Source organism: Ornithorhynchus anatinus, chromosome 7 (assembly GCF_004115215.2).
Source record: "Ornithorhynchus anatinus isolate Pmale09 chromosome 7, mOrnAna1.pri.v4, whole genome shotgun sequence".
Taxonomy (NCBI): domain Eukaryota; kingdom Metazoa; phylum Chordata; class Mammalia; order Monotremata; family Ornithorhynchidae; genus Ornithorhynchus; species Ornithorhynchus anatinus.
This window is the reverse complement of record NC_041734.1, coordinates 60,170,746-60,191,181: the sequence shown is the minus strand read 5'-3', so window position 1 is coordinate 60,191,181 and position 20,436 is coordinate 60,170,746. Positions and strand designations below refer to the sequence as shown.

General features: G+C 57.0%; 1 protein-coding gene across 6 annotated transcripts in view; it reads right to left on the bottom strand.

Annotated features, from left to right (window-relative positions):
- Positions 1 to 1,096: 1,096 nt before the first annotated feature.
- Positions 1,097 to 20,436, bottom strand: part of ADGRL1 (adhesion G protein-coupled receptor L1) — a 55,931-nt gene continuing 36,591 nt past the window's right edge. For 3 of the 6 annotated variants that reach the window (XM_029068501.2, XM_029068502.2, XM_029068505.2), the window contains 19 exons: positions 19,585 to 20,385; positions 18,591 to 18,905; positions 17,990 to 18,093; positions 17,507 to 17,692; positions 17,216 to 17,254; positions 16,816 to 16,999; positions 16,451 to 16,573; positions 15,717 to 15,928; positions 15,379 to 15,549; positions 12,063 to 12,272; positions 11,551 to 11,771; positions 11,102 to 11,168; positions 10,396 to 10,487; positions 8,121 to 8,289; positions 7,724 to 7,852; positions 7,398 to 7,494; positions 6,833 to 6,961; positions 6,514 to 6,531; positions 1,097 to 5,327 (listed from right to left, as the gene is read on the bottom strand). In XM_029068501.2, coding sequence (XP_028924334.1) covers positions 4,585 to 5,327; positions 6,514 to 6,531; positions 6,833 to 6,961; positions 7,398 to 7,494; positions 7,724 to 7,852; positions 8,121 to 8,289; positions 10,396 to 10,487; positions 11,102 to 11,168; positions 11,551 to 11,771; positions 12,063 to 12,272; positions 15,379 to 15,549; positions 15,717 to 15,928; positions 16,451 to 16,573; positions 16,816 to 16,999; positions 17,216 to 17,254; positions 17,507 to 17,692; positions 17,990 to 18,093; positions 18,591 to 18,905; positions 19,585 to 20,385 — 4,010 coding nt within the window. In that variant the 3' untranslated portion in view covers positions 1,097 to 4,584. Of the gene's footprint in view, positions 5,328 to 5,808; positions 6,007 to 6,513; positions 6,532 to 6,832; positions 6,962 to 7,397; positions 7,495 to 7,723; positions 7,853 to 8,120; positions 8,290 to 10,395; positions 10,488 to 11,101; positions 11,169 to 11,550; positions 11,772 to 12,062; positions 12,273 to 15,378; positions 15,550 to 15,716; positions 15,929 to 16,450; positions 16,574 to 16,815; positions 17,000 to 17,215; positions 17,255 to 17,506; positions 17,693 to 17,989; positions 18,094 to 18,590; positions 18,906 to 19,584; positions 20,386 to 20,436 lie in introns of those variants that run through there. The other 3 variants (XM_029068506.2, XM_029068503.2, XM_029068507.2) reach the window with 3 other exon arrangements.

The window sequence follows — 20,436 nt, the reverse complement described above, 5'->3', positions numbered from 1 at the left end:
AGCACTGTACTGAGTACTTGGGAGGGTACAGTATAACAGATTCAGTAGACACGTTCCCTGCCCACAAGGAGCTGTTCGTATTTAGGGCAGAGGAGACCAACAAGAGGAACACCACCTTGGGGAGGAAGCCCGATAAGTAGAAAGTTGTAAGGAGGCCTCAGAATTTTAAATGCGCTTGACGTCATTCTTCACAAGGTAAATTGAGAGCTGAGAACATATGCTTGCGCTAGGTAAAATCATTTGGTAGAAGGCCTTCCCCAAAAATAACTGGAGAAGGGGCAGCGACTGGGAGCTCTAATCTGGATTTGGCAGAGAGCACTCTCAAAAGTTAGCATCATTGGAATGTTTCTAGCAGAAAAGGACCCAGGGAAAAGGAAAAGAGGCTATAGTATGAAAGAAAGGCATTTACTCAATCTGGAGATACTCACTATTAAATATTAGGGTTGAGATAAAATACCATTATTACTGCCACTTTAAGATGCCACCCTAAGATCGAATCCTGAGGTTTAGATGAGTTGGGCTTTTAAGACACCTTTAGTGTCTGGGTGGCAGAGAGCTGGCCCCCAGAAGGAGAAAGCTTTTGGATCTCTCAACTCTTTGGAGCAACAGAGGGATTCTCTGAGTTCTGTTTCTTCAGAGTCCCACCATCCCTTCAAGGGTCAGAGTCCCGCTCATTGAGAAAAGCTCAGGTCCCTGGGCACCTCTTCCCTTGAAGGGGAGGTGGAACATGGGACTTTACCCATGGATTAGAGAGGGGGCAAAGGAAAGGGTCAGCAGGTGTGGAGGGATAAATGACATGGGAGCCAGAATGCCGGACCTGACTTCCAAGAAGGGTTAGTAGAGTGCAGTCCTCATCCGTGCCATGTTCAAGCATTTGGAGGCCCTGGGACAGAGAGGATCATCTTTAGTGCAGCAACCTCACCACCTTCTTTCCCCTTCCAGAGCCCAGACCTTGCAGAATCCCCCAACCCTCAGAATCTGAGCCTCTGCTGACCTTTAATTACCAAGCAGGAACCAATCTCACTCCCTGGCCTGCCCCGTCCCCCATTTCCATCTAAAATGAGTCTCCCACTCACAAATAAGGCACACCCTTCCAGTTGTTCCAAGAAATCTTATTTCGTTTATTGTTTGTTTTTGACTCAACAATAGTTCCTTTTTTTTGAATTTTTTTTTTTCAAAACGTTCTTGTCGTGTTATGAGCCTTTTGTTTTGTTCTCGTTAAATGCACTCGACCCAAAATTGGTTTGGCATATCGAAAAGGAGGAGACTGAGAGGGAAAGGGGGAGAAGAGGAAGAGGGAGGCCTGGAACGGACATAGAGAAACTGAGGGCAGGAGGAGGGGGGGGGAGAAAGAGACAGAGACATAGAGAAAGAGGGACAGACACAGATGTAGGAAGACGAGAGAAAAAGAGGAAGGCAAGGAACGAGGAATAATAGAAATCAAAATCCAGAAAAAAAGACCCACCAAACTCTAAGAGCGGAGGGAAATCACGAGCCCAGGGAGAGAGGGAGGAAACCAAGAACCTTCTCTATTCAGCGGGTCCCATCCCAGCCGAGGATGGGGGTGTCAAGGCACCAGGACTGATGGTTTCGGGGCAACGGCTAGGTTCTCCCGGGTGGCTTGGAACCGAGATGCCTCGGCAATTCAGTTTTCCTACCAGGGGCCCAGCCAAACAGCAGTGAGGCTTCCCACCGGATGGGAACAGAGGGATTGCTGTTCATTGTCAGGAGAGGTTTGGGGGACTCCTTCCACTCCTTCAGGCCTTGAAGAAATGTAGGAGCTTCCATCCCTCAGCTGGTGTCATATCTCATCCACTGGCTGTCCCTGGAGTGAAGTGGATGGCAGTAGCCCCCTCAGAGATATTTTTTGTTTGTTTTGTTTTCTTAAGGGGGGGCGGTGGCAGGGGGAGCTTGGACCAATTATGTCCCAGTGAGCTTGCTTATTGGGCTCTAAACAACTCCAGGCCCCCCGCAATGTCCAAGAACCCGTTCCAGGGAATATGACGGTGGGACCCTAGAAAAAGCCCTCCTAGATTTCTTCCAGCTTCCGAAAGAAAATAAAACTGGAGGGGGAGGAGGGGAGGGGCAAAGGGGAGAACTTGGTCATCCCCTGCTGAGAAACTTCTTTATCTTCCCCCTTCCATGGCCACCCAGCCCTCAGGGGTCTCCCTGCCCCGACTTCACTTGGGAGATCAAGTGATTGGAGTCCACTCACTGTGCCTGCGTCCTTTTAGCTGCCCTCCCCACCCTAAACCCCAAGTGGGACAAAACCTTCATCTTTGGTTTGACCCCTTCACCCCCTAATTGGTGGGGACGAGCCAGCCCAGTTCCCCTGGTGGAGGGGAGGGGGTTTCTAGCAGCAAAAAGGATCTCCCCAGCCCCCTCGATCTCTCCCCCACTTCCCCCTCCCATAATTCCTCCCTAGAAACCCTCCCCACAAAACAAAGAAATGCACGGCAGCAGCCGGCCGAGACCCGGAGATGTTAGAAAACTCATGGCACTTGTGAGAAGAGTGGGAAAGGTCGGGGCAGGGGCAGCCGCAGACTGACCCCTTGGGGAAATGGCAATGAGGGATGCAGTGGGTGGGGCGCTGTGGCACAACTGCCCCAGAACAGCACATCTGGGCTGCCTCACCCCAAAGCAAAGGCTGGAGGGGAGTAGATGGGGTTTGGGGGGGACGGGGAGGGGCGCAAGATCAGACAGCTTGTAGACCAGGAGGGTGAAATAGGGTGAGATGAAGAGAGGAACACGGTAGCGTGGTCCCCGTAAGCAGAGTTCCAAGATCTTAAGCCTCAAAGGAGGATAGGAGGTCTGGGGATGTCCCCGCTGAAGAGTTTTGCACCCCATATGAGGCTGAAGAGGTAAAACGAAGGGAGGGGAACAGCTCATTTTGCCTCCACCTCTTCCCCTTAGAAATCTTCCAAGCAAATGGTCCCTGGCTCCAGTGCCTCTCCAAACCACCGTCCCTCCCCACCATCAGTTCTGACTCTCTGCTCCCCAAAAAAGGAAACCAGCCTCAATTCCCCCTCTCCCAGCCCAGAACCCCAGAAGCAATTTACAAGAAGCAGAACTTAAAGGGGCAGCACAGCCATCTTGGCAAAAGCATCTTTGGGTCTGAGGACGTCTCCCCCAGGCCGGTGGGGGGGGGAGGGGGAGGGAGGGGGAGGAGACAGGCCCCCGAGTCCTGGGGCACAAAAGAGGGCACAGGCCCCAGGTTGAGACGACGCCAGGGGCCGGCTGAGAAGAGAGGGGATGAATGGTACACTGCAGGGTAGGAAACAGGTTCTTTGTGTTTCTCTTTTGCTTCTTGATTTTTGTTTTTTTCCGTCTCTTGATTGTTAAAAGCCGTCCAAGGGACCCCCTTCTACCCTGGCCTGGGGCGGGGGATGCACACACATGGAGAGAAGTCCTGGCTGCCAGGCTGGCGGGCGGGTGGTCCGGTTGGGGGAGATCCAGAGCCGACTCAAGCCGTGGGCTCCTGGTGACTTCAAGTGATATTTTTTTTTTGTCATTTTTTTCTTTTCCATTTTGTTGAAATATTTACAGCAATGAGGGGTGAGGGGCGGTCAGGAGAGGTGGGGGTGGATGGTGGGCCCCCACGGAGAGAGAATCAGCCCGGAACACACTCTCCAGGGAGATCCGAACTAAGGATCCCCACTCCCTAGAGATCTGAGCCCGGGATCCACTCCCCGGGAAGATCTGAGCCCACGGGGCTGGGGAACTGCCCCTGGGTGGCTGCCCCCGAAGGCTGGGGGTCCCATGGGGTGGGGGGTGGGGGTTGTGCTTCATCAGGAATAGCCCCAGGGGAATAGCGGGTGCAGTCTGGGGAGTCCAGGAGGTGGGCTTGCTGGGTAGGAGAGGGGAAGCCAGCCAGTTAAGGAGAAAGTTCAGCGTTTAACCCTTCCATTCCCCCACCTTGGAATGGAACCCCCAGCCTGGGGGGAGTGGAATAGGGAGATACAAAGGTCGGGGCGGGGTTGGGGGGGGAGCCATTGGTCTGTTCATCTGCCCCCAACCTCTTCCTTGGGGCGGGGGGGTGGGGAAGGGGGCTGTAGAGAATCTGGCTGCAGAGGGGAGATGCTGATGGGGGGAGGAAAGAAGGGAGGGAGGATGGGAGGGCGAGAGGGCGGGAGGGAGCAACCTGGTTTGGAGCAGTAGGGGCTTTGGCAATTGTGGGATCTCGGCTGCCCCTCCCCATCCAAGGGGAATGATGCAATAGCTTCACCCCTGGGTGGAGAGCTGTGCTCCTCTGACTTCTTCCCCCCACCTCGCCCCCCTCCCCCACCCCCGGCCCTGGGGCCTTCAGCTCCACCTCACCATACTCCCCTCCCCCACCCCCCACCCCACAACAGAGCTGGTGTGTATGGCCAATGGGAACCCCTTGTCCCCTGCCGCCCAGCCCCCCTCTCGGGTTCCCCTGAAAGGGGAACATCAGGGCTTGTGGGCAAGGGGTGCATCTGGAGAGGGCGGCCAGCCTCCCACTCTCCCCTTTAGTCTGCCCTCTGTCCCTCAAAGTCCTTCCCTGCCTGGGTGCCCCCTCCCCTGGGGCTGGGCTGCCCAGCCCCCCTGGGTCCGTGGGGCCCTTCAGAGGCTGGTGACCAGCTGCATCTGCCCATCCCCATCAGGCCCCGGCCCCTCCAGCCCAGGGGTGGCCAGATAGCCCTCATGGCTAGGCCGCCGCACCTGGTAATAGCCCTGCAAGGGGTTCCGGGCCACCAGGGCCGGGCGAGAGGTGTAGTAGATTTCAGGAGGGCCCGGCGGGGCAGGGGGAGGAGGGGGCAGGGCCTCACTGGGCCCCTCGGGGCTGCTGTCCGGATAGGAGGGCGAGTCCCGCAGGTTGCCCCCGCTGGCATAGAGTGAGTCCCGGCCGGGGGGTGAGGAGAGGGGCCGGCTGGCCACCCCGTCCTCAGCAGCACAGCTCTCCGACTCGTCCAGGTCGCTCTGGTACAACACCGACTGGGCCCGGGGCAGCAGCAGGGGCTCCTCCAGGGCTTTGTAGAGCAGTTCGATCTCGGCCCGGTCGGCCCCACCGGGGCCCCCGGCTTCCTCCTCTCCGCTGCCACTTCCTGCGACCGGAGGCGCGGGGGGCTCAGGCTGGGAGGGACCCTTGGCGGCCCCACCACTCCCTCGCAGGTTGTTGTGCACCAACTCCGAGATGATCATCTTCTCAAAGGCCGCCGCATCGGCCAGATTCCGGCCCCGGGGCGGCTCGGGGCCTCCATCCCCCGGGGGGAAGTCACCGCTGCGAAGCGAGTAGCTGTTGTTGAAGTTGCCATTGAGTGGGAGGGTATCCATGCCACAGGCGTCTCGGCCGCCAAGTGGGTGCTCTGCGGGAGGAAGGTGGGGGGCCGGTCAGGTGGAGGAGACTTGGGAGAAGGGACAGGCGAAGAGGGTGTCGGGAAGGACGTGATGGGCAGGGAGAGGGAGAGGACTGTGCAAGTACGAGAATGCGTGAGCCTGAGAGTGCGTCATCGGGGTGAATTTGGGGGGCGAGGGCGGGAGGGAGAGGGGGCGTATGGGCCCTAGGCAGGGCCACGATCTGTACGGAGCTCCTCCCCTCTCTCCCCGGGGCTCAGGACACCCCCTTCACTGGGGATGTTAACTCCTGCTCTGAGCAGGTACTCTCCTCCAGGTTTCTGTGCCAGGCCTGGGGCAAGAGTGACGGAGTTCCCCCCGCTTCCTCCCCCCAGCCCCCCGACGCCCCCCCCGCCCCCAGAGCCATCCTTTCACTTCCTGTACAACTGTCCCCCTAGGTGACCCTCTTATTTCAAACTTACTTGGGCTTTTCGCCCGGCAAACACAGAGAGACATCCTGCTGCCAGCGGTGGTAGAGGGGCCATCGTGGGTGGCTCTGGGAGCCGGCAGGGAGGAGTGGAAGGAAATGCACTTTCCTCCCTGCTTGGCATGTGGGTGCTGCTCACCACAGTAGGGTCAGGCAGTCCCAGTCCCAGGCAGTCCCAGGCTGGGGGCCTGGGGACGGGGTGGGAGTAAGGGAGTAAAGTTGAGCTTGGCAAAAACAAAAAAAAAAAAAAAAAAAAAAATCAGGGATCAGGTCAGACACAGACAACTTATTAGAAGTGTGGGCCCCAGCTGGGACAGGGACTGTGTCTGATCTGATTAATCTGTACTTACCCAGCACTTGTCAGAGTGCTTGGTACATAGTAAGTGCTTAACAAATACCATCACTAGCTACCCAGTGGGCTTGAGCCAGGCCCCGGGCTGGATAACTGTCTACTGCCAGGCCTTGTCAGGCTCTTAAAATTTCAGCCTGTGCAGACTGCTAACATATGGCTGCTTGGAGACAGCAGAGAGAGAGAGAAAGAGAATGGACCCAGCCTTAGTCTGGGATCCCCCAGTTCCATGGAGCTGAGATCATTCAACTCACATTCACTGAGGCTTCGGTACACCCCTCTGGCAACAGCAGCTCCCCCTCCGCCCTGCGCGCCCCCTTTCCCCCCACCCCAACTTCCTTCCCCACCCAAACCCTGTCAACCGGGATAAGAACAGACATACTGGGCTCACGGTAGCTCCCTGCAGGTGCCGCAGTGGGAAAGAAAAGAGAGGGTTACAGTGAGAGAAGAGAGACATGACCAACTCTTAACCCTAGATCAACCTCCTCTACCCAACCAACTTTGAAAATAGGGGCCTAACCTCCCAACTCAGGCCCGCCTAGGTGCCTGCTCCCTGCCCCCTAGGACACAGTCCCCCCCTGCACTTCTTAAAGACCCACCACCAGAACACAGGCTCCACTGCCCGGACATGGGCCCTTCCCTTCTTCCTCCCATCCGATCTCAGAGGGTAGAGGCCCTGCCCCCTCGGTGATACACGTTACCTGGAGAGTTGAAGACAGGGGGTGAAGAGGGGTTGAAACCCACGGACTCGGCAATAAGGGTGTTGTAAGGACTGGTACCCCCACGGGGTTGTAGTACGGGGTTGGTCAGCAGGTGGTTCCCCATGGTGCCTATCGGAGAGGATGAGGTCAGAGGTCAGAGAGCACCCAGGAGGCAGGGATTGGCTAGGAGTCGGAACGGAATCAGAAGAACTCTTGGGAAGCAGTGTGGCCTATCAATCGATCGTATTTATTAGTGGATAGAACGGGGGGTCTGGGAGTCAGGGGGGACTTGGGTTCTAATGCCGGCTCTCCACCTGTCTGCTGCGTGACCCTGGGCAAGTCACTTCACCTCTCTGTGCCTCTGTTACCCCATCTGGAAAATGGGGATTAAGACTGTGAGCCCCTTATGGGACACCGACTGTATCCAAACTGATTAGCTTATATCTACCCCATTGCTTAGCACAGTGCCTGGCACATAGTAAGTGCTTAATGAGTACCATTAAAAAAAAAAAAAGAATTAGTGTTCTCCCTTCAGGTCCAGGGTCTGAGCGGGGGAGGGTCTCACCTCGGTTCAGGGTGGGGGTACTGTTGATATCCCCAGCCATGAAGGATGACTCAGTTTGCTTCCTCACTGTATCATTCCACATCCTCCGGATCCGACTCTGAGAACAAAAACCCAGGCATGAAGGAAGGGGGCGGAGGGGCCTAGCACGAAGTCCTGACACGAAGTCCTTCACCCCTTCCTCCTGTGTCCTCAGCGTCATTTGTTTGGAGCAGGTTAAACAGACCTAGTCTTTGCCCCCGAGGCGTTTACCCTCTACTGTCATCTCCCACACCTCCCCCTGGCTTTCCCGGAGCCCTGTGACCAACCCCAGTCCCACCCCCAGATACCTGGGTGCCCGTATAGTAGCGGTTGTTGCTGCGCATGGCTGAGGTCTTGAGGGAGCCATGAGTTCCCCCGGGTGGGGAGCGGATGCAGCAGTAGGAATGGCGCAGGCACTTGCTATACTCCTTGTGCACCTGAGGTTGGCGGCGGGGAGAGGGGAGACGGAAACCGTCAGCCACAGCTGGATGGTCTTGGGGATGGAGGCCCTTTCCCTCGCCCACCTCACGCTCCAAGCCCACATCACCCTTCCCCACCCGAGACTCTGAAGCTGGAGGGAGAAGAGAGAAGCCGCTTGAGGGCGGGACCCTGGGCTGGGAGATGTCAGGGGCAGCCCGAGAGGGACGGAGCTCAGTATCGGGGCTGGGCGGAGCTGGGATTGAAGGAACCGGCTTCAGACCTCACCTTCTTTTGCAGGGCACAGTGAAAGACAAAGATGAAGACCCCCTGGAAAGCATTAAAGGTGGTGAAGAGATAGGCCATGACCACTGATTCCTTGTTGATGAAGAGGAGGCCAAAGGCCCAAGTGAGCCCCAGCAAGAACAGCAGTGCGATGGCACCCAGGGCCCAGGACCTGCGAGAGAGAGAGAGAGAGAGATGGGTCGGCTGCAGTGGGCCCCGCGCGACTGCCTCTGGGGAGGGCCGAGGCAAGGCGGGGATTCCTGAGGACACGGGCTCCGACGCTATCGATCGATCAATCGTATTTAGTGAGTGCTTGTGCCGAGCACTGTACTGAGCGCTTGGGAGAGTGTAACAGAGTCAGTCGGCACGTTTCTTGTCCACGGTGAGCTAGCGGGATAATAACGATTAGGAGGTGTGTTAAGCGCTTACTACATGCCAGGCAGTGAACCACGCACTGGGGTGGAAACAAGCCAACAGGGTTGGCCCCGGTCCCTTGTCCCACGTGGGGCTCGCGGTCTCAATCCCCATTTTCCAGACGAGGTAACGGAGGCGCAGAGAGGGTGAAGTGGCTTGCCCGAGGTCACCCAGCAGACGAGCGGCAGAGCCGGGATTAGAACCCATGACCTTCGGACTGCCAGACCCGTACTCTATGCACTCCGCCAGGAGGAGGGAGCCCTCCACCATTCGTTACCCTCGGCTCAGTCCCAAGCCTTCCCTGATCCGCACCCCAACGCCCCCCCCGATCCGCACCCCAACCCCCCAATTCCCCTCCCCGCTCCCGTCTTTGCCTGGGTCACGGCCACAGTGCCACTTGCCACCAGCAGAGGGCAGCAGCTCCCCCAGTGAGGTCAGACCCTGCGGAAGGGGTGATAATAATAATAATGATAATAATAATGATAATAATGTTGGTATTTGTTAAGCGCTTACTATGTGCAGAGCACTGTTCTAAGCGCTTTTGGGGTAGATACAGGGTAATCAGGTTGTCCCACGTGAGGCTCACAGTCTTCATCCCCATTTTATAGATGAGGGAACTGAGGCACAGAGAAGTGAAGTGACTTGCCCACAGTCACACAACTGACAAGTGGCAGACCCGGGATTCGAACCTATGACCTCTGACTCCCAAGCCCGGGCTCTTTCCACTGAGCCATGCTGCTTCTCCATAATGATGATTATGGTACTTGTTAATAATATTAATATTAAATATTAAATATTAAACATAATAATGCTGGTATTTGTTAAGGGCTTACTATGTGCCAAGCGCTGTTCTAAGCGCTGGGGTAGATACAAGGTCATCGGGTTGTCCCACGTAGGGCTCACAACCTTCATGCCCATTTTCCAGATGAGGTCACTGAGGCCCAGAGAAGTCAAGTGCCCAAGGTCACCCAGCTGACAAGCGCCCGAGCCGGGATTAGAACCCATGACCTCTGACTCCCAAGCCCCGACTCTTTCCACCGAGCCACGCTGCTAATGTTGGTATTTGTTAAGCGCTTACTATGGGCCAAGCACTGTTCTAAGTGCTGGGGTGGATATAGGGTAATCAGGTTGTCCCACGAGGGGTTCACAGTCTTCATCCCCATTTTACAGATGAAGTTACTGAGGCACTGAGAAGTGAAGTGACTTGCCCAAAGTCACACAGTTGACAGGTGGCGGAGCCGGCATTAGAACCCTTGACCTCAGACTCCTAAGCTCGTGCCCTTCCCATTGAGCCACGCTGTTAAGCGCTTACTATGTGCCAAGAACTGTTCTAAGCACTCACTATGGGCCAAGCACTGTTCCAAGTGCTGGGGCAGATCAAAGTTAATCAGGTCAGACACGACCTCTGTCCCGCACGGAGCCCTGCCCAGCTGTCAAGTCAGGGCCCATCCAGACTCGGTTCCCCAGCCCAGACACCCACTGAACTGTTAGTGGACATGCACGAGGCCGGAAGTGGTTCTAGGCCTTATTTCGGAGCGGGACCACCATGAGCGCAGTGTATTGCAGGAGCAAAAAGTCACTCAGAGAGAGCGGCACTTCTACACCCGGGGCGCCCTCCCGATCCTCTCAACACCCTCCTCCGACCTGGTGCCGAACGACACAGACAGACGGGACTGCGGGGAACCCGCAGAAGAGGGGAGTCGGGGAGGATCCCTGAACTCGGCCCCGCCCGGCCGGGTTTGGCTCTGCGCCGGCCCGACACGGCCCCACGGCCGCAGCTCCTTCGGGCGCCGTAGGCGGCGGGTCAGGCTGGGCCTCGGGGAGTAGTGCGGGAGGAGGGGGCGGAGGCCGCGGGGCCACTCACTTGATGTTGTCCAGGCGGCTGGAGTCGGGCTTGAGCACGGACGAGCTGCGGATCATCTTGTGCAGCGTCACCATAAGGAACACCAGATTTACCTGTGGGGTCACGGTGGGAGAGAGGAGGGAGGTGCAGGGGTGAGCCGAGGGCTCTCCAACCCCAGGGCCTTGGCAGGGGCCGGCCTAAGGATTTCTGGAGCGTCTACTGCGTGCAGAGCACTGTGCTAGGCGCTCAGGGAAAACGCCAAGCAAGTATGAGAGGTGAACCCTGCCCTCTAGGAGCTTACACTCTAAGAGGGGAGGACAGTAGACAGAGTGGCGGTTCTTCGACAGGAGTGAGAAGAGAGATAGAAAGAATCGACACAGGTGAAAAATGGAAGTCATAAGGAATAAACAAACAGAGATAAACAGATGCATGAGTGCTGAGGAGGCTGATGGGATAGCATGACCAGGAAGGTGAGGGAAGAGCCCTCACGAAGTACCCTGTCTCCAAAACTTGGATGTGACCGGTAGGAAGGTTCTCTGCCTTGATTTTCCCAGGTGGGGAAGGAAGCCAGAACGTGGGGTTCTGCCCCCCGACTTGGATGTGGCTTTGGAGCAAGCTCCTCTCTGGCCTCGATTTCCCCTTCCAGGGGTGGCTGAGGCTGTTTGGCGGCCATCCTGGGTCGGGGTGCCTGATGGGTTTGGGGGACTCTTTGGCCCCCCCCACTCACCACAATGACAAAGGAGACGGGCCCGATGAAGCTCCAAATGAAGTAGTTATCCACGCGGAGCCAGCAGCTGCCGGAGAGAGGGGGGAGGGGAGGAGCTTCCATCGGCCCCCTAGGGACCCCTAGAGCTCCCGCCCAGCCCCCAGAGATCTCCATTCCTGCCCGCTCAAGATCGGGGGGCTGAAAACCCTCGTTTTATTCCCAGGGATGGAAGGGCCAACCCGCCCAGGCACCTGGATCCTACCTCCAGGAGGGAGGTTATGGCCTCAGGGTGGAGGGGCCTGGGGGTGGTCCCCAAGTTCCAGGTAGGAGGAGCTCGGGCTCCTGGATCCTTCTGGTTGCCCCTGCCCAAAGTGGGGTGTTGCCTGGGGCACGGGGGGGGCCTGGAAGGGTGATGCTGGGGAGCTGGAGAAGGGGATGCTCCTCTGGATGTGACGGGGGGAGGGACTCACGCCTTTTCGGTGCCGTAGCTGCGGTAGTCGATGGCGGCGGCGATGCCCACGACCAGGGCGGGGAAGCAGTAACCACCCAAGTAGTAGTACTTGGTGCGGGAGTATTCGCTCTCAAACACCTCCACCAGCAGCAAGTAGAGGTGCACGCCCTCCAGACAGAGCCACGAGAAGGCCGCCAGGAAGAAATAGTGCAGCAAGCCGGCAAAGATGGGGCAGGCGATCTGAGGGCGTGGGGGCAAAGGTGTGAAGAGGAGGGTGACCTTCCCGGGCCGACTCGTGGGCCTCTCCCCCCAGTTTCCTTTCCCCCGGCTTCCTCGGGCAAACCCTCCGCGCCAACGCCCCTCACCTCCTCCACTCTTTGCCCCGGCCAGGTCCGGCCGACTGGGTAGGGGCCCCGTGCCTTTTCCTCCGACTCCCCTCCCCAGCCCTGCATCTGGGTACCACGGGCAGCCAGCTCATGCCCTCCCCCTCCTCCCCCCGGGCTTCCCCTAGGCCCCTCGGGTCCGGCTCACCTCATACTGGGTCTTGTCAATGCCAACGAGGAAGAGCAGCTCAGCTAGGAAGAGGTTGATGCACAGGTTCTTGTGGATGGTGTTACGGTCAGTTTGCAGCCCCCGCAGGAAGCAGAAGGTGGAAATGCAGATGGCCAAGCAGACCAGCGAGATCACGATGCCGACCCAGGTGATGACCGACAGCAGCAGCTCATTGATACGGCCCTGGTACTGGAGGCGGCATGGGAAAAACCCGGCTCAGTCCCTCCTGGGCTCATCTTTGGGGCCCGTCCCTCAGGCGAGCTCCCTCTGGGCGCTACCATGGCGCCAGCGTAGTGGATGTTTCATGGGGTGGGGGCTAGATGGCCTGCACTGTCTTCCCCCACCTCGCCTGACCCAGGATTCACTTCCCCACCCCATCTTCCTGTGCTCTGGTGGGTGACCAGTTCCTTCCGTGGGGTCGATGACGGGAGGGCGCCAGAGAGAGAGGGTGACCATCATGCCGGTGCCCTGACTGTCCTTGGACTCCTTCCGATGCTCACAGTTTTGGTCAGTTGGATTTATTACGCTCCCATGGGGGGCGCGACCCAGGTGAAGTCACCAAAAGACTGGCGGAGTCCAACCCATGCTCCTCTGGGATGGGCCTAGGCATTTCTGGGCTGGCAGCACCTTCTCTAGAGTAGCAGGACAGGAGGGCCCTTTTGTGCTCCTGAGCATGCCATTCTGGTTGCAAACGCAGTGGGTGCCGCTCCTCAAGGTAGTTCTGTGGCCCCCAATTTCCCTGTTGGGCACCGTGACTATTTTCACCTTGGCCTGGCTATACGCTGTGGGGCCGTGACTCCTCCCGGAGCGTCAGACTATGATTAGCAAATGATGTCATCTCCTCCAAGAGGCCTTCCCAGACAGCCCCTCCTTTCCTCTTCTCCCACTCCTTTCTGTATCGCCCTGACTTGTTTCATTGGTTCTTCCTCCCTCCCACCCCCCCAGCACTTACGTACATATCTGTCATTTATTTATTTATATTGCTGTCTGTCTTCCCCACTCTGAACTGTAAGCTCGTTGTGGGCTGAGAATGTGTTTGATTATTGTTGTGTCGTACTCTTCCGAGCACTTAGTAAAGTGCTCTGCACACAGTAAGTGCTCAGTAAATACGACTGAATGAATGAAAGAATGAATGAATCTCAGGGACTTCTTACTTATGGTATTTGTTAAGCGCTTACTATGTGGCAGGCACTGTACTAAGCACTGGGACTGTTGGTTCATGTATCCCTTTTTTTCTGGGGGCGGGACTCTGCTGCTCTCATCTCTCTAGGGGACTGCTCTACTCCCCCCATCTGCTTTCTCTCTTGCCTTTTTGGGAGCTCTCTCTCCGCTCTTTTGTCTAAAGTGACCATATTTAAAAGAGTTCAAAGGGGGCCTCGAGGGGACAGGGGTATGAGAAAAAGGCAGGAAAGGGAAACAGAGGCAGAGGAAATCCAAGAGAATAAGAGAGAGAGAAACCCAGACAGACCCACTCGGATAACCACCGAAAAAGCCAGCCAGACACCCAAATGGATATCCAGAAGGCGGTGACTCCCTGTTCCCACCAACACGAGGAGGTGAAAGATTGCCGAGTCTCCACTGTAACCATCCCTCCCACCTTAGGCAAGAAAGTCTCAAACTGAGCCCCTTCATCCTGCAGCTTGGCAGAAGGCCACAGAACTGGGGTGGGAGGGAATACCACTTTCAGCCGGGATAGCTGAATTTATTTATTTATATTAATGTCTGTCTCCCCCTCTAGACCGTGAGCTCACAGTGGGCAGGGAATGTGTCTACTGTTGTACTGTACTCTCCCAAGCACTTAGTACAGTGCTTTGCACACAGTAAGCGCTCAATAAGATTGAACGAATGCATGAATGAATGAAAAGGTGGTGGGGTGTCTGGGGATGTAGATAATAATTACAGATATTATGTCCACATCTATAATTGATTTATTTAGATTAATGTCTGTCTCCCCGCTCTAGACTGTAAGCTCGTTGTGGGCAGGGAATGTGTCTGCTATGTCATACTCTCTCAAGCGCTTAGTACAATGCTCTGCACTCAGTAAGTGCTCAATAAATAGGGTTGACTGACTGGGGAGCCAGAGGCACCAGCACGGAGTGGAGCAGAGGCAGGAGGAGGTAAATTAACCTCACCAGCCGAGCACAGCTGCTTCCAGGCTCCACCCCGGGGGCTAGTTTCTGCTGCTGCTGCCAGCAAGTGTCTGGATGGCTCACTTGAGTGTTGTTTCCTTTTGACCCTCTCTCTTCAGCGGCTGACAGGCTCTTTTCCTGGGCTGGAGCCTCTTGAGGTGGAAGGAGAGCTGGGGCCAACGTGCAGGTTCGCTTCCCTCCCTCTTGAAGGGTGGGGATGGAGAGGGGAGATCCCCTTTTCCCCTGGCCCTATTCCCTAAGCAGGTTCCTAGCTTCAGGCTGCAGAGAAGGGAGCTGTACTTGAGAGGACTCTGGGTGTGTACTGGGGGATGTCCTGAGGGGTTGATGCTGAGGGGTCTAGATTCTAAGCTGGGCAGGGAACTTGGCTACCAACTCTGTTGTATTCTACTCTCTTAAGTGCTCAGTACACAGCTCTGCACACTATAAGTGCTCAGAGCTTAAGTGCACTATAAGTAAATACTATTGACAATGATGATGATGATGAAGGGGGATGGGGTAAAGGGAGAATAAGGCCAAATGGTGGGAGGAAAGTGGATGTGAAGGGGGATGGGAACAAAGACCCTAGAGCTCAGTCTCCCCAGGTTTTATCCAAGTGCTTACTTAGTATAGTGTTATGCACACAGTAAGTGCTCAGTAAATACCACTGATTGATTATCTGTCTCTCTGTCTCTTTGTTTTCCCCTCCATCTCTTTCCCTCTCCCTCCCTCCTGTCCCTGCTTTTTCCCTCCCTGCCTGCTGGAATCTGTTTTGCTGTGTCTAATGAGGCATATAGCCTCCTTAAGAACAAATACTTAACTCCCTTTTTACCACATCATTCATGTTTCTTAATTTTCCAGTTACTATTTAATCTTTAAAGTGTGCTAATCTATATTTGGCCATTATCACTACCTGAAATCTTCATACCCTAAAACCCACCCTCGTTCATATTTTTAAATTTTCCAGTTACTAGTTAATCTTTAAAGTGTACTACCCTCTATTTGACCATTATCACTACCAGAAATCCTCATACCCTAAAGCCCACCCTCCTCTGTCCTCACCACTGCGAGCCTGCTACTCGTCCTTGGGCTCAAAAGGACAACAGTTGACCCTTAGAGGCACACAGAGTCCCCACCCCCAAGGAGCTTAAGCTCTAAAAGGAACTTACAATCTCTCGGTGTGCCATGAGCACAGCGAAATTGGTGAGGTGGCTGCAGGCGCAAGTCGTGTGGGTCTTGTTGGAGTCAACCAGCCGGCAGCCCTGGGTCGACCAGTAGCCGAGCATGGAGCGCTCTGAGTAGTTCCAGAAGGAGCAGTTGGCATTGAAGTGGTTCTTGGCCTGCAGAAGTGGGGTTGGGAGGGGCATCAGAGGTTGGGGTCTCCAACCCACCACCTCTCTTGCCTCTGGCTTTGGAGAGGGGGGCGGGCAGAGGCAGGAGAGAGGGCCCTCGGGTGCGGGAGGGGGACTCTGAGGGGCCCCCTGGGAAGATGGGGAGGGGGCCTCACCTCGAGATGGGCGACGGTGAAGATGACTGGGTCCATGAGGAAGACGCGGCTGGACTCCTTGTTGATTGACGCTGCAATGACTTGCGAGTTTACCACCAGGGAGGTGCCGCTTGTCCCTGCTCCTGACTCACCCCCCAGTTTCACAGTGGCATTCTCCGTGGATAGGAAAAGGCCCAGATTGTTGTAGAGAACGAAGACAACCTTCACCACTCCTGGAGGAGAGGAGGGAAGCGAGGGCATCAGGAAAGTGGGAGCAACCCCCAGGGGAGCCCTTAGATGATAATAACGATGGTATTTGTTAAGCTCTTACTTTATGCCAAGCACTGTTCTAAGCACCGGGGGAGATACAAGGTAAGCGGGTTGTCCCACGTGGGGCTCACAGTCTTAATCCCCATTTTATAGATGAGGTCACTGAGGCACAGAGAAGTTAATTGCCTTGCCCCAAGTCACACAGCTGACAAGTGACGGGAACCGGGGCTAGAACCCATAACCTCTGACTCCCAAGCCTGGGCTCTTTCCATTTGGATTCCTCCCCCCACCCCAGCCATCTCACCCCTCTGACACCCATCTGACCAGGGATAAAACCCCGGCATCCTGATCCCCCAGCTCTTCTCTGCAGAGGAAGACCGCTGCCTCTCCCGCCAGTCTATACTCTTCCCCCCGGGACCCGGCCACCCCAGCTACCAGCGACAGTGCCACTTCTCCTCCCGCCATCCCCAGTTCCAGCGCCTGACCGTTGCGGCTGTTTTGCTTGATGGTGTTGGCAGAGAGCTGGATGGAGTTCTCGCTGGGGTACTCCTGGGGGAACACCAGCTCTTGCACCTGGCCCTCTGTGTTCAGCACCGTCACCTCCAGCACTGCAGAGCAGGAAACACATAACGCCATCTGAGCACAGGTCGCTCCCACCTCCCCTCCACCTGGCCCATGCCCTTGTGTGTCCTTAGTCCCCCAGATATGCCCCGGACCCCAGAATGTTTTCCCGAAAGCCTGGAAATGTTCGGGAGCAGATGGGAGGGGTGCCTCATCTCCCAATGTGTCCCTATATACCTGGGCTTGTCCCCAAGTCCCCGTGGCCTGGGCATGACATCAGGGCACTCACCCACGTTCTGCTTGGCGGCCAAGAAGCGGGCTGGCTCCTTGACGTTGTCTGCCAGCAGGAAGGCCCCTTCCTCGAGAATGTCCAGCAGCATGGTGGCCGTGTGCACCTGCTCTGTGGTGTTCATATCTTTCCAGGACTCCAACGCCTCGGGCCGCAGCAGGTTGTCCACCGTCTCCACCACCGCCTGGGGTGGGAGGCAAGGATATCTATCAGGTCCCCTTTGCTCATCTCTTTCCCAGGTCCCCCAGCGGCCCATCTGCCCTCTGAGACTTCCCGGAGCTCCCTGGGCCCAGTCCATTTTCTCCCCGCCCACAGGGAATGAGGATTGGGAAGGCCTCTTTATGCTCCTTGTCCCTATTTTAGGGATCTTTAGATCCCCAGCCTGTGAGTGCCGCCTCACCTTGATGTAGTCTTTGCAGGTCTTCTCCCGCTTGTGCATCTGAGGGGGCAAAAGCAAGGAGAGGGGTAGGAGAAGAAGGGGTCAGGTCCAGCCCGCGGGATAGGCTGTCCAAGCCCCCTGCCCAGACTCCCCCCAAAGCTCAGTCCCTCTCCCAAGGGAGCTTGGGAGAGTTGCAGGCACCCTGCCTTCCAGAATTCTCCAACACACCCAGGATGCTCTCAAGACCTCAGGGGGGCCCTTCTCTCAGGCCCTGACTCTGTGCCCGCCATCTTCCCCCATTCCGGGCCTCACCTTGTTGTAATTCTTGCCGGCTGACTCGCGTTCGATGGGCCGCAGAGCCTGGAGCTGGGCATCCAGGATGTCCAGCAGCTGTTCCATCAGTTTCACGGAGGAAGAAACATCGCCTGCATAGATTGGGCCTCGCGTGTGGCGGGCCAGCTCGCTGGCTATGTTGGCTGCATTCTCCCCACTCTTGATCTGCCAAAGACAGAGACCCCACCCGGCTCTGTTGGGGCTGTTCCACCTCCCACCCTCCTCCCGTCCCATCTGGGATCCGCCTCCGGCTCCTACCAGGCAGAGCAGGGTGGCCTAAGAGTCTTTCTTCCCCTCCCCCCTCACCGGTTTGGTTTCCCTCCCAAGTCCCTTCTCTCTCCCAAGCTCCCGGAGCCCCTACTACTCCTGCTGGTCCCTGATAGGCCTCGTCCCTGCACCCCAGCTCTTGTCAAAGGAAATCAGGGACTCCTGGAGTTGAGTAAGAGGGAACGCAGCCAGTACCTTTTGGGCCACCTGATTGACCCAGGGGGAGGTGCAGTTGCTGAGATCGGGGCCCCGAGGGTTCCAGAGGCCCAGAGCCGGCAGACATTGGAAGGAGGCGATTCCTGCAGGGTCAGATGGACAGCGATAGGATGATAGGAGAGAAGGACAGAGGGCCAGAGGAGGAGACGGATGGCCCGATGGAAAAGAGGAGGGGGGAGACAGGAGGAGTTGGGACAGGTGGGTTGGAATATTGAGAGAGGGCCAAGTAAGTAGTGATGTGAGGGGGGACAGGTGGACAGAGAAGGGAGAGTGGGATAAACAGATACAGAGACCGAGTCAAAAAGGAGGCAATTAAATGAGCGTTATGCCCCCTGCCTCCCATTAAGCCCCAATCTCCACCGACCCTCTATTCTCCCCCACCCCCACACTGGGGAGCTCCCTGCCTGGATCTAAGGACAGCAAAGTATTTGCCTTTTCCCCTGTTGTCCCGAAGAGTGGGAGTGAGGTTAGAGTGAGCCAAGAGTCACCTGGGGAAGTGGGACCAAGTTGAGAATGGAACCCAGATGCCCAGACTCCCGCTCCCCTCCTGTGAGGACCCCACCGCAAACAAGCTCCTCACCTCTTGTCCCCTTGGGACAGGGCCTCTCCACCAGGATGCCCTGCTGCGTGGCTGGCCACAGCACGCGCCGGACCTCTTTGGGCTCACAGAAAAGCTCCGGGGAGACGTGGAGGTTGGGAGCTGGGGGCCGGCGGGTACTGGGGGCTGGAGCTGTGGCAGGCGGCAGGTCGGGCCCCAGCTGGTTGATGGCGCCCACAGGGTGGGTGGTGAGGGGCGCCCGGCGCAGTGGGGTGGTTGCAGCGGGAGAGGCTGTGCTGGTAAGCGGGGTCGGGCGAGCTGTGGTGGTGGTGCTGAGCGGGGGTGAAGTTGCTGGGCCTAGACCGGAACAGGAGGAGAGATTATAAGCCCCGCCCTTCCTTTATCTCCAGGGGTTCCCTCAACCACCTTCTCAGAATTCCCCCTCATTTCACAAAGAGAGGGAGGGACCGATAGCAACTGACCCCCCCCGCCCCGCCTCCCAACTCCTAAAGCCCAGCCTGACCCACTGGAGGACACCTCTTCCTCATAGCTTCTGGCTTTTCCCTATGCTACATGGGTGTCCCAGTCCCCCCAGCGCCCCCCACCCCGGCACCCTATTGGTACCGAGTTTTCCCGACTGGATCCCAGCACCCAGCGGGACCTCTGGCTGGGGTCACAAAGAAGGGTTAAGATCACTGTTTTCCATTCTGAGGACAGGGAAGGAGTTACAATGGAAAAGATGCCTTTAACCTGAGGTCACAGGTGACCCTTACCCTCCCTGAGGTTGGGGGATTGCGGGGGGGCTGGGGGAATCAGAATGGGAGTCTAGAGAGGAGTCAGCTCTCTTGAACCACGCTGTGGTTGGGAAGGAAAAGCCAAGGCAGGGTTAGAAACAAAACAACGCTTAGCCTCCCTGAGGTCCAGAGAGAGGTCGACAGTCACCCTCACCTACCCAGTGGACGAGGGGGGAGTTGGTCACTTTCACCCAGCCCGTGTAGAGGTGGTTAGGGAAGGGAGGGTCAAAGGTCACCCTCACCTGCACTAGGGTCAGGTGGCCCAAACTCCAGCCCGTAGCGCACCACGAAGTAGTTGTTCCAGACGTACAATTGGTTGTCACGGGGGTTGTAGTCAACGGAAGACACGAACTGGTAAGGGTTGGGGAAGGCCAGGCCCACGGGCTCCTCCCTGTTAGCGTTGGTGTTGAAGGCGTAGTCCACCCTGTTGCCGGCCGCCTCACTGTCATCGTCCACGTAGACAGAGCGTAGAACATAGAGCACGCCGCACACCATGAAGGCGTTGGAGGCCGAACGCTTGTCATAGCCCGTCTCCCAGGTGCCCTCAAAGCGCAGAGTGTAGGGGTTAAGCTGGCTCACCACCAGTCGCCCATTGTTGCCCTCTGTGGCATAGATCACCCACAGCCCATTCTCGTCCACTGCCAGGTCGATGTCCGTCTTGCCCCCCCAGCGGTAGGGTGAGGTGTCGTGGTAATTGGCGGTATTGATGACCGTCTCCCCACTCTTGATGCGGGTCCGCAGGTCGTATTTGACAATGTTGCGCGTCCTCTCCTTGTTGTAGAAGACGGCGCCGTCGTACACCACGAAACCTGTTCCGTCCACCCGGTTGGGCAGCCGATAGGTGGTGGTGTGGCGGGCGGCTACGTAGTCCTCCCAGGAGGCGTACTCGGTCAGTGTGTCCGTGCGGTACGGGATCCAGGGCATGACGTAGATGCGGTCACCAGCCTGCAGAGGGTCCTTGCACCAGGCCCCAGACTGGTGTTCTGACTCATGGGTGGACGTGGCCTCCAGCACCTTCTGCAGGGTCCCAGGGCACACAAAGACTGGGCCAGGGGCAGGCGGGGAGGGCAGCAGAGGGGAGGAGAGAGAGAGAG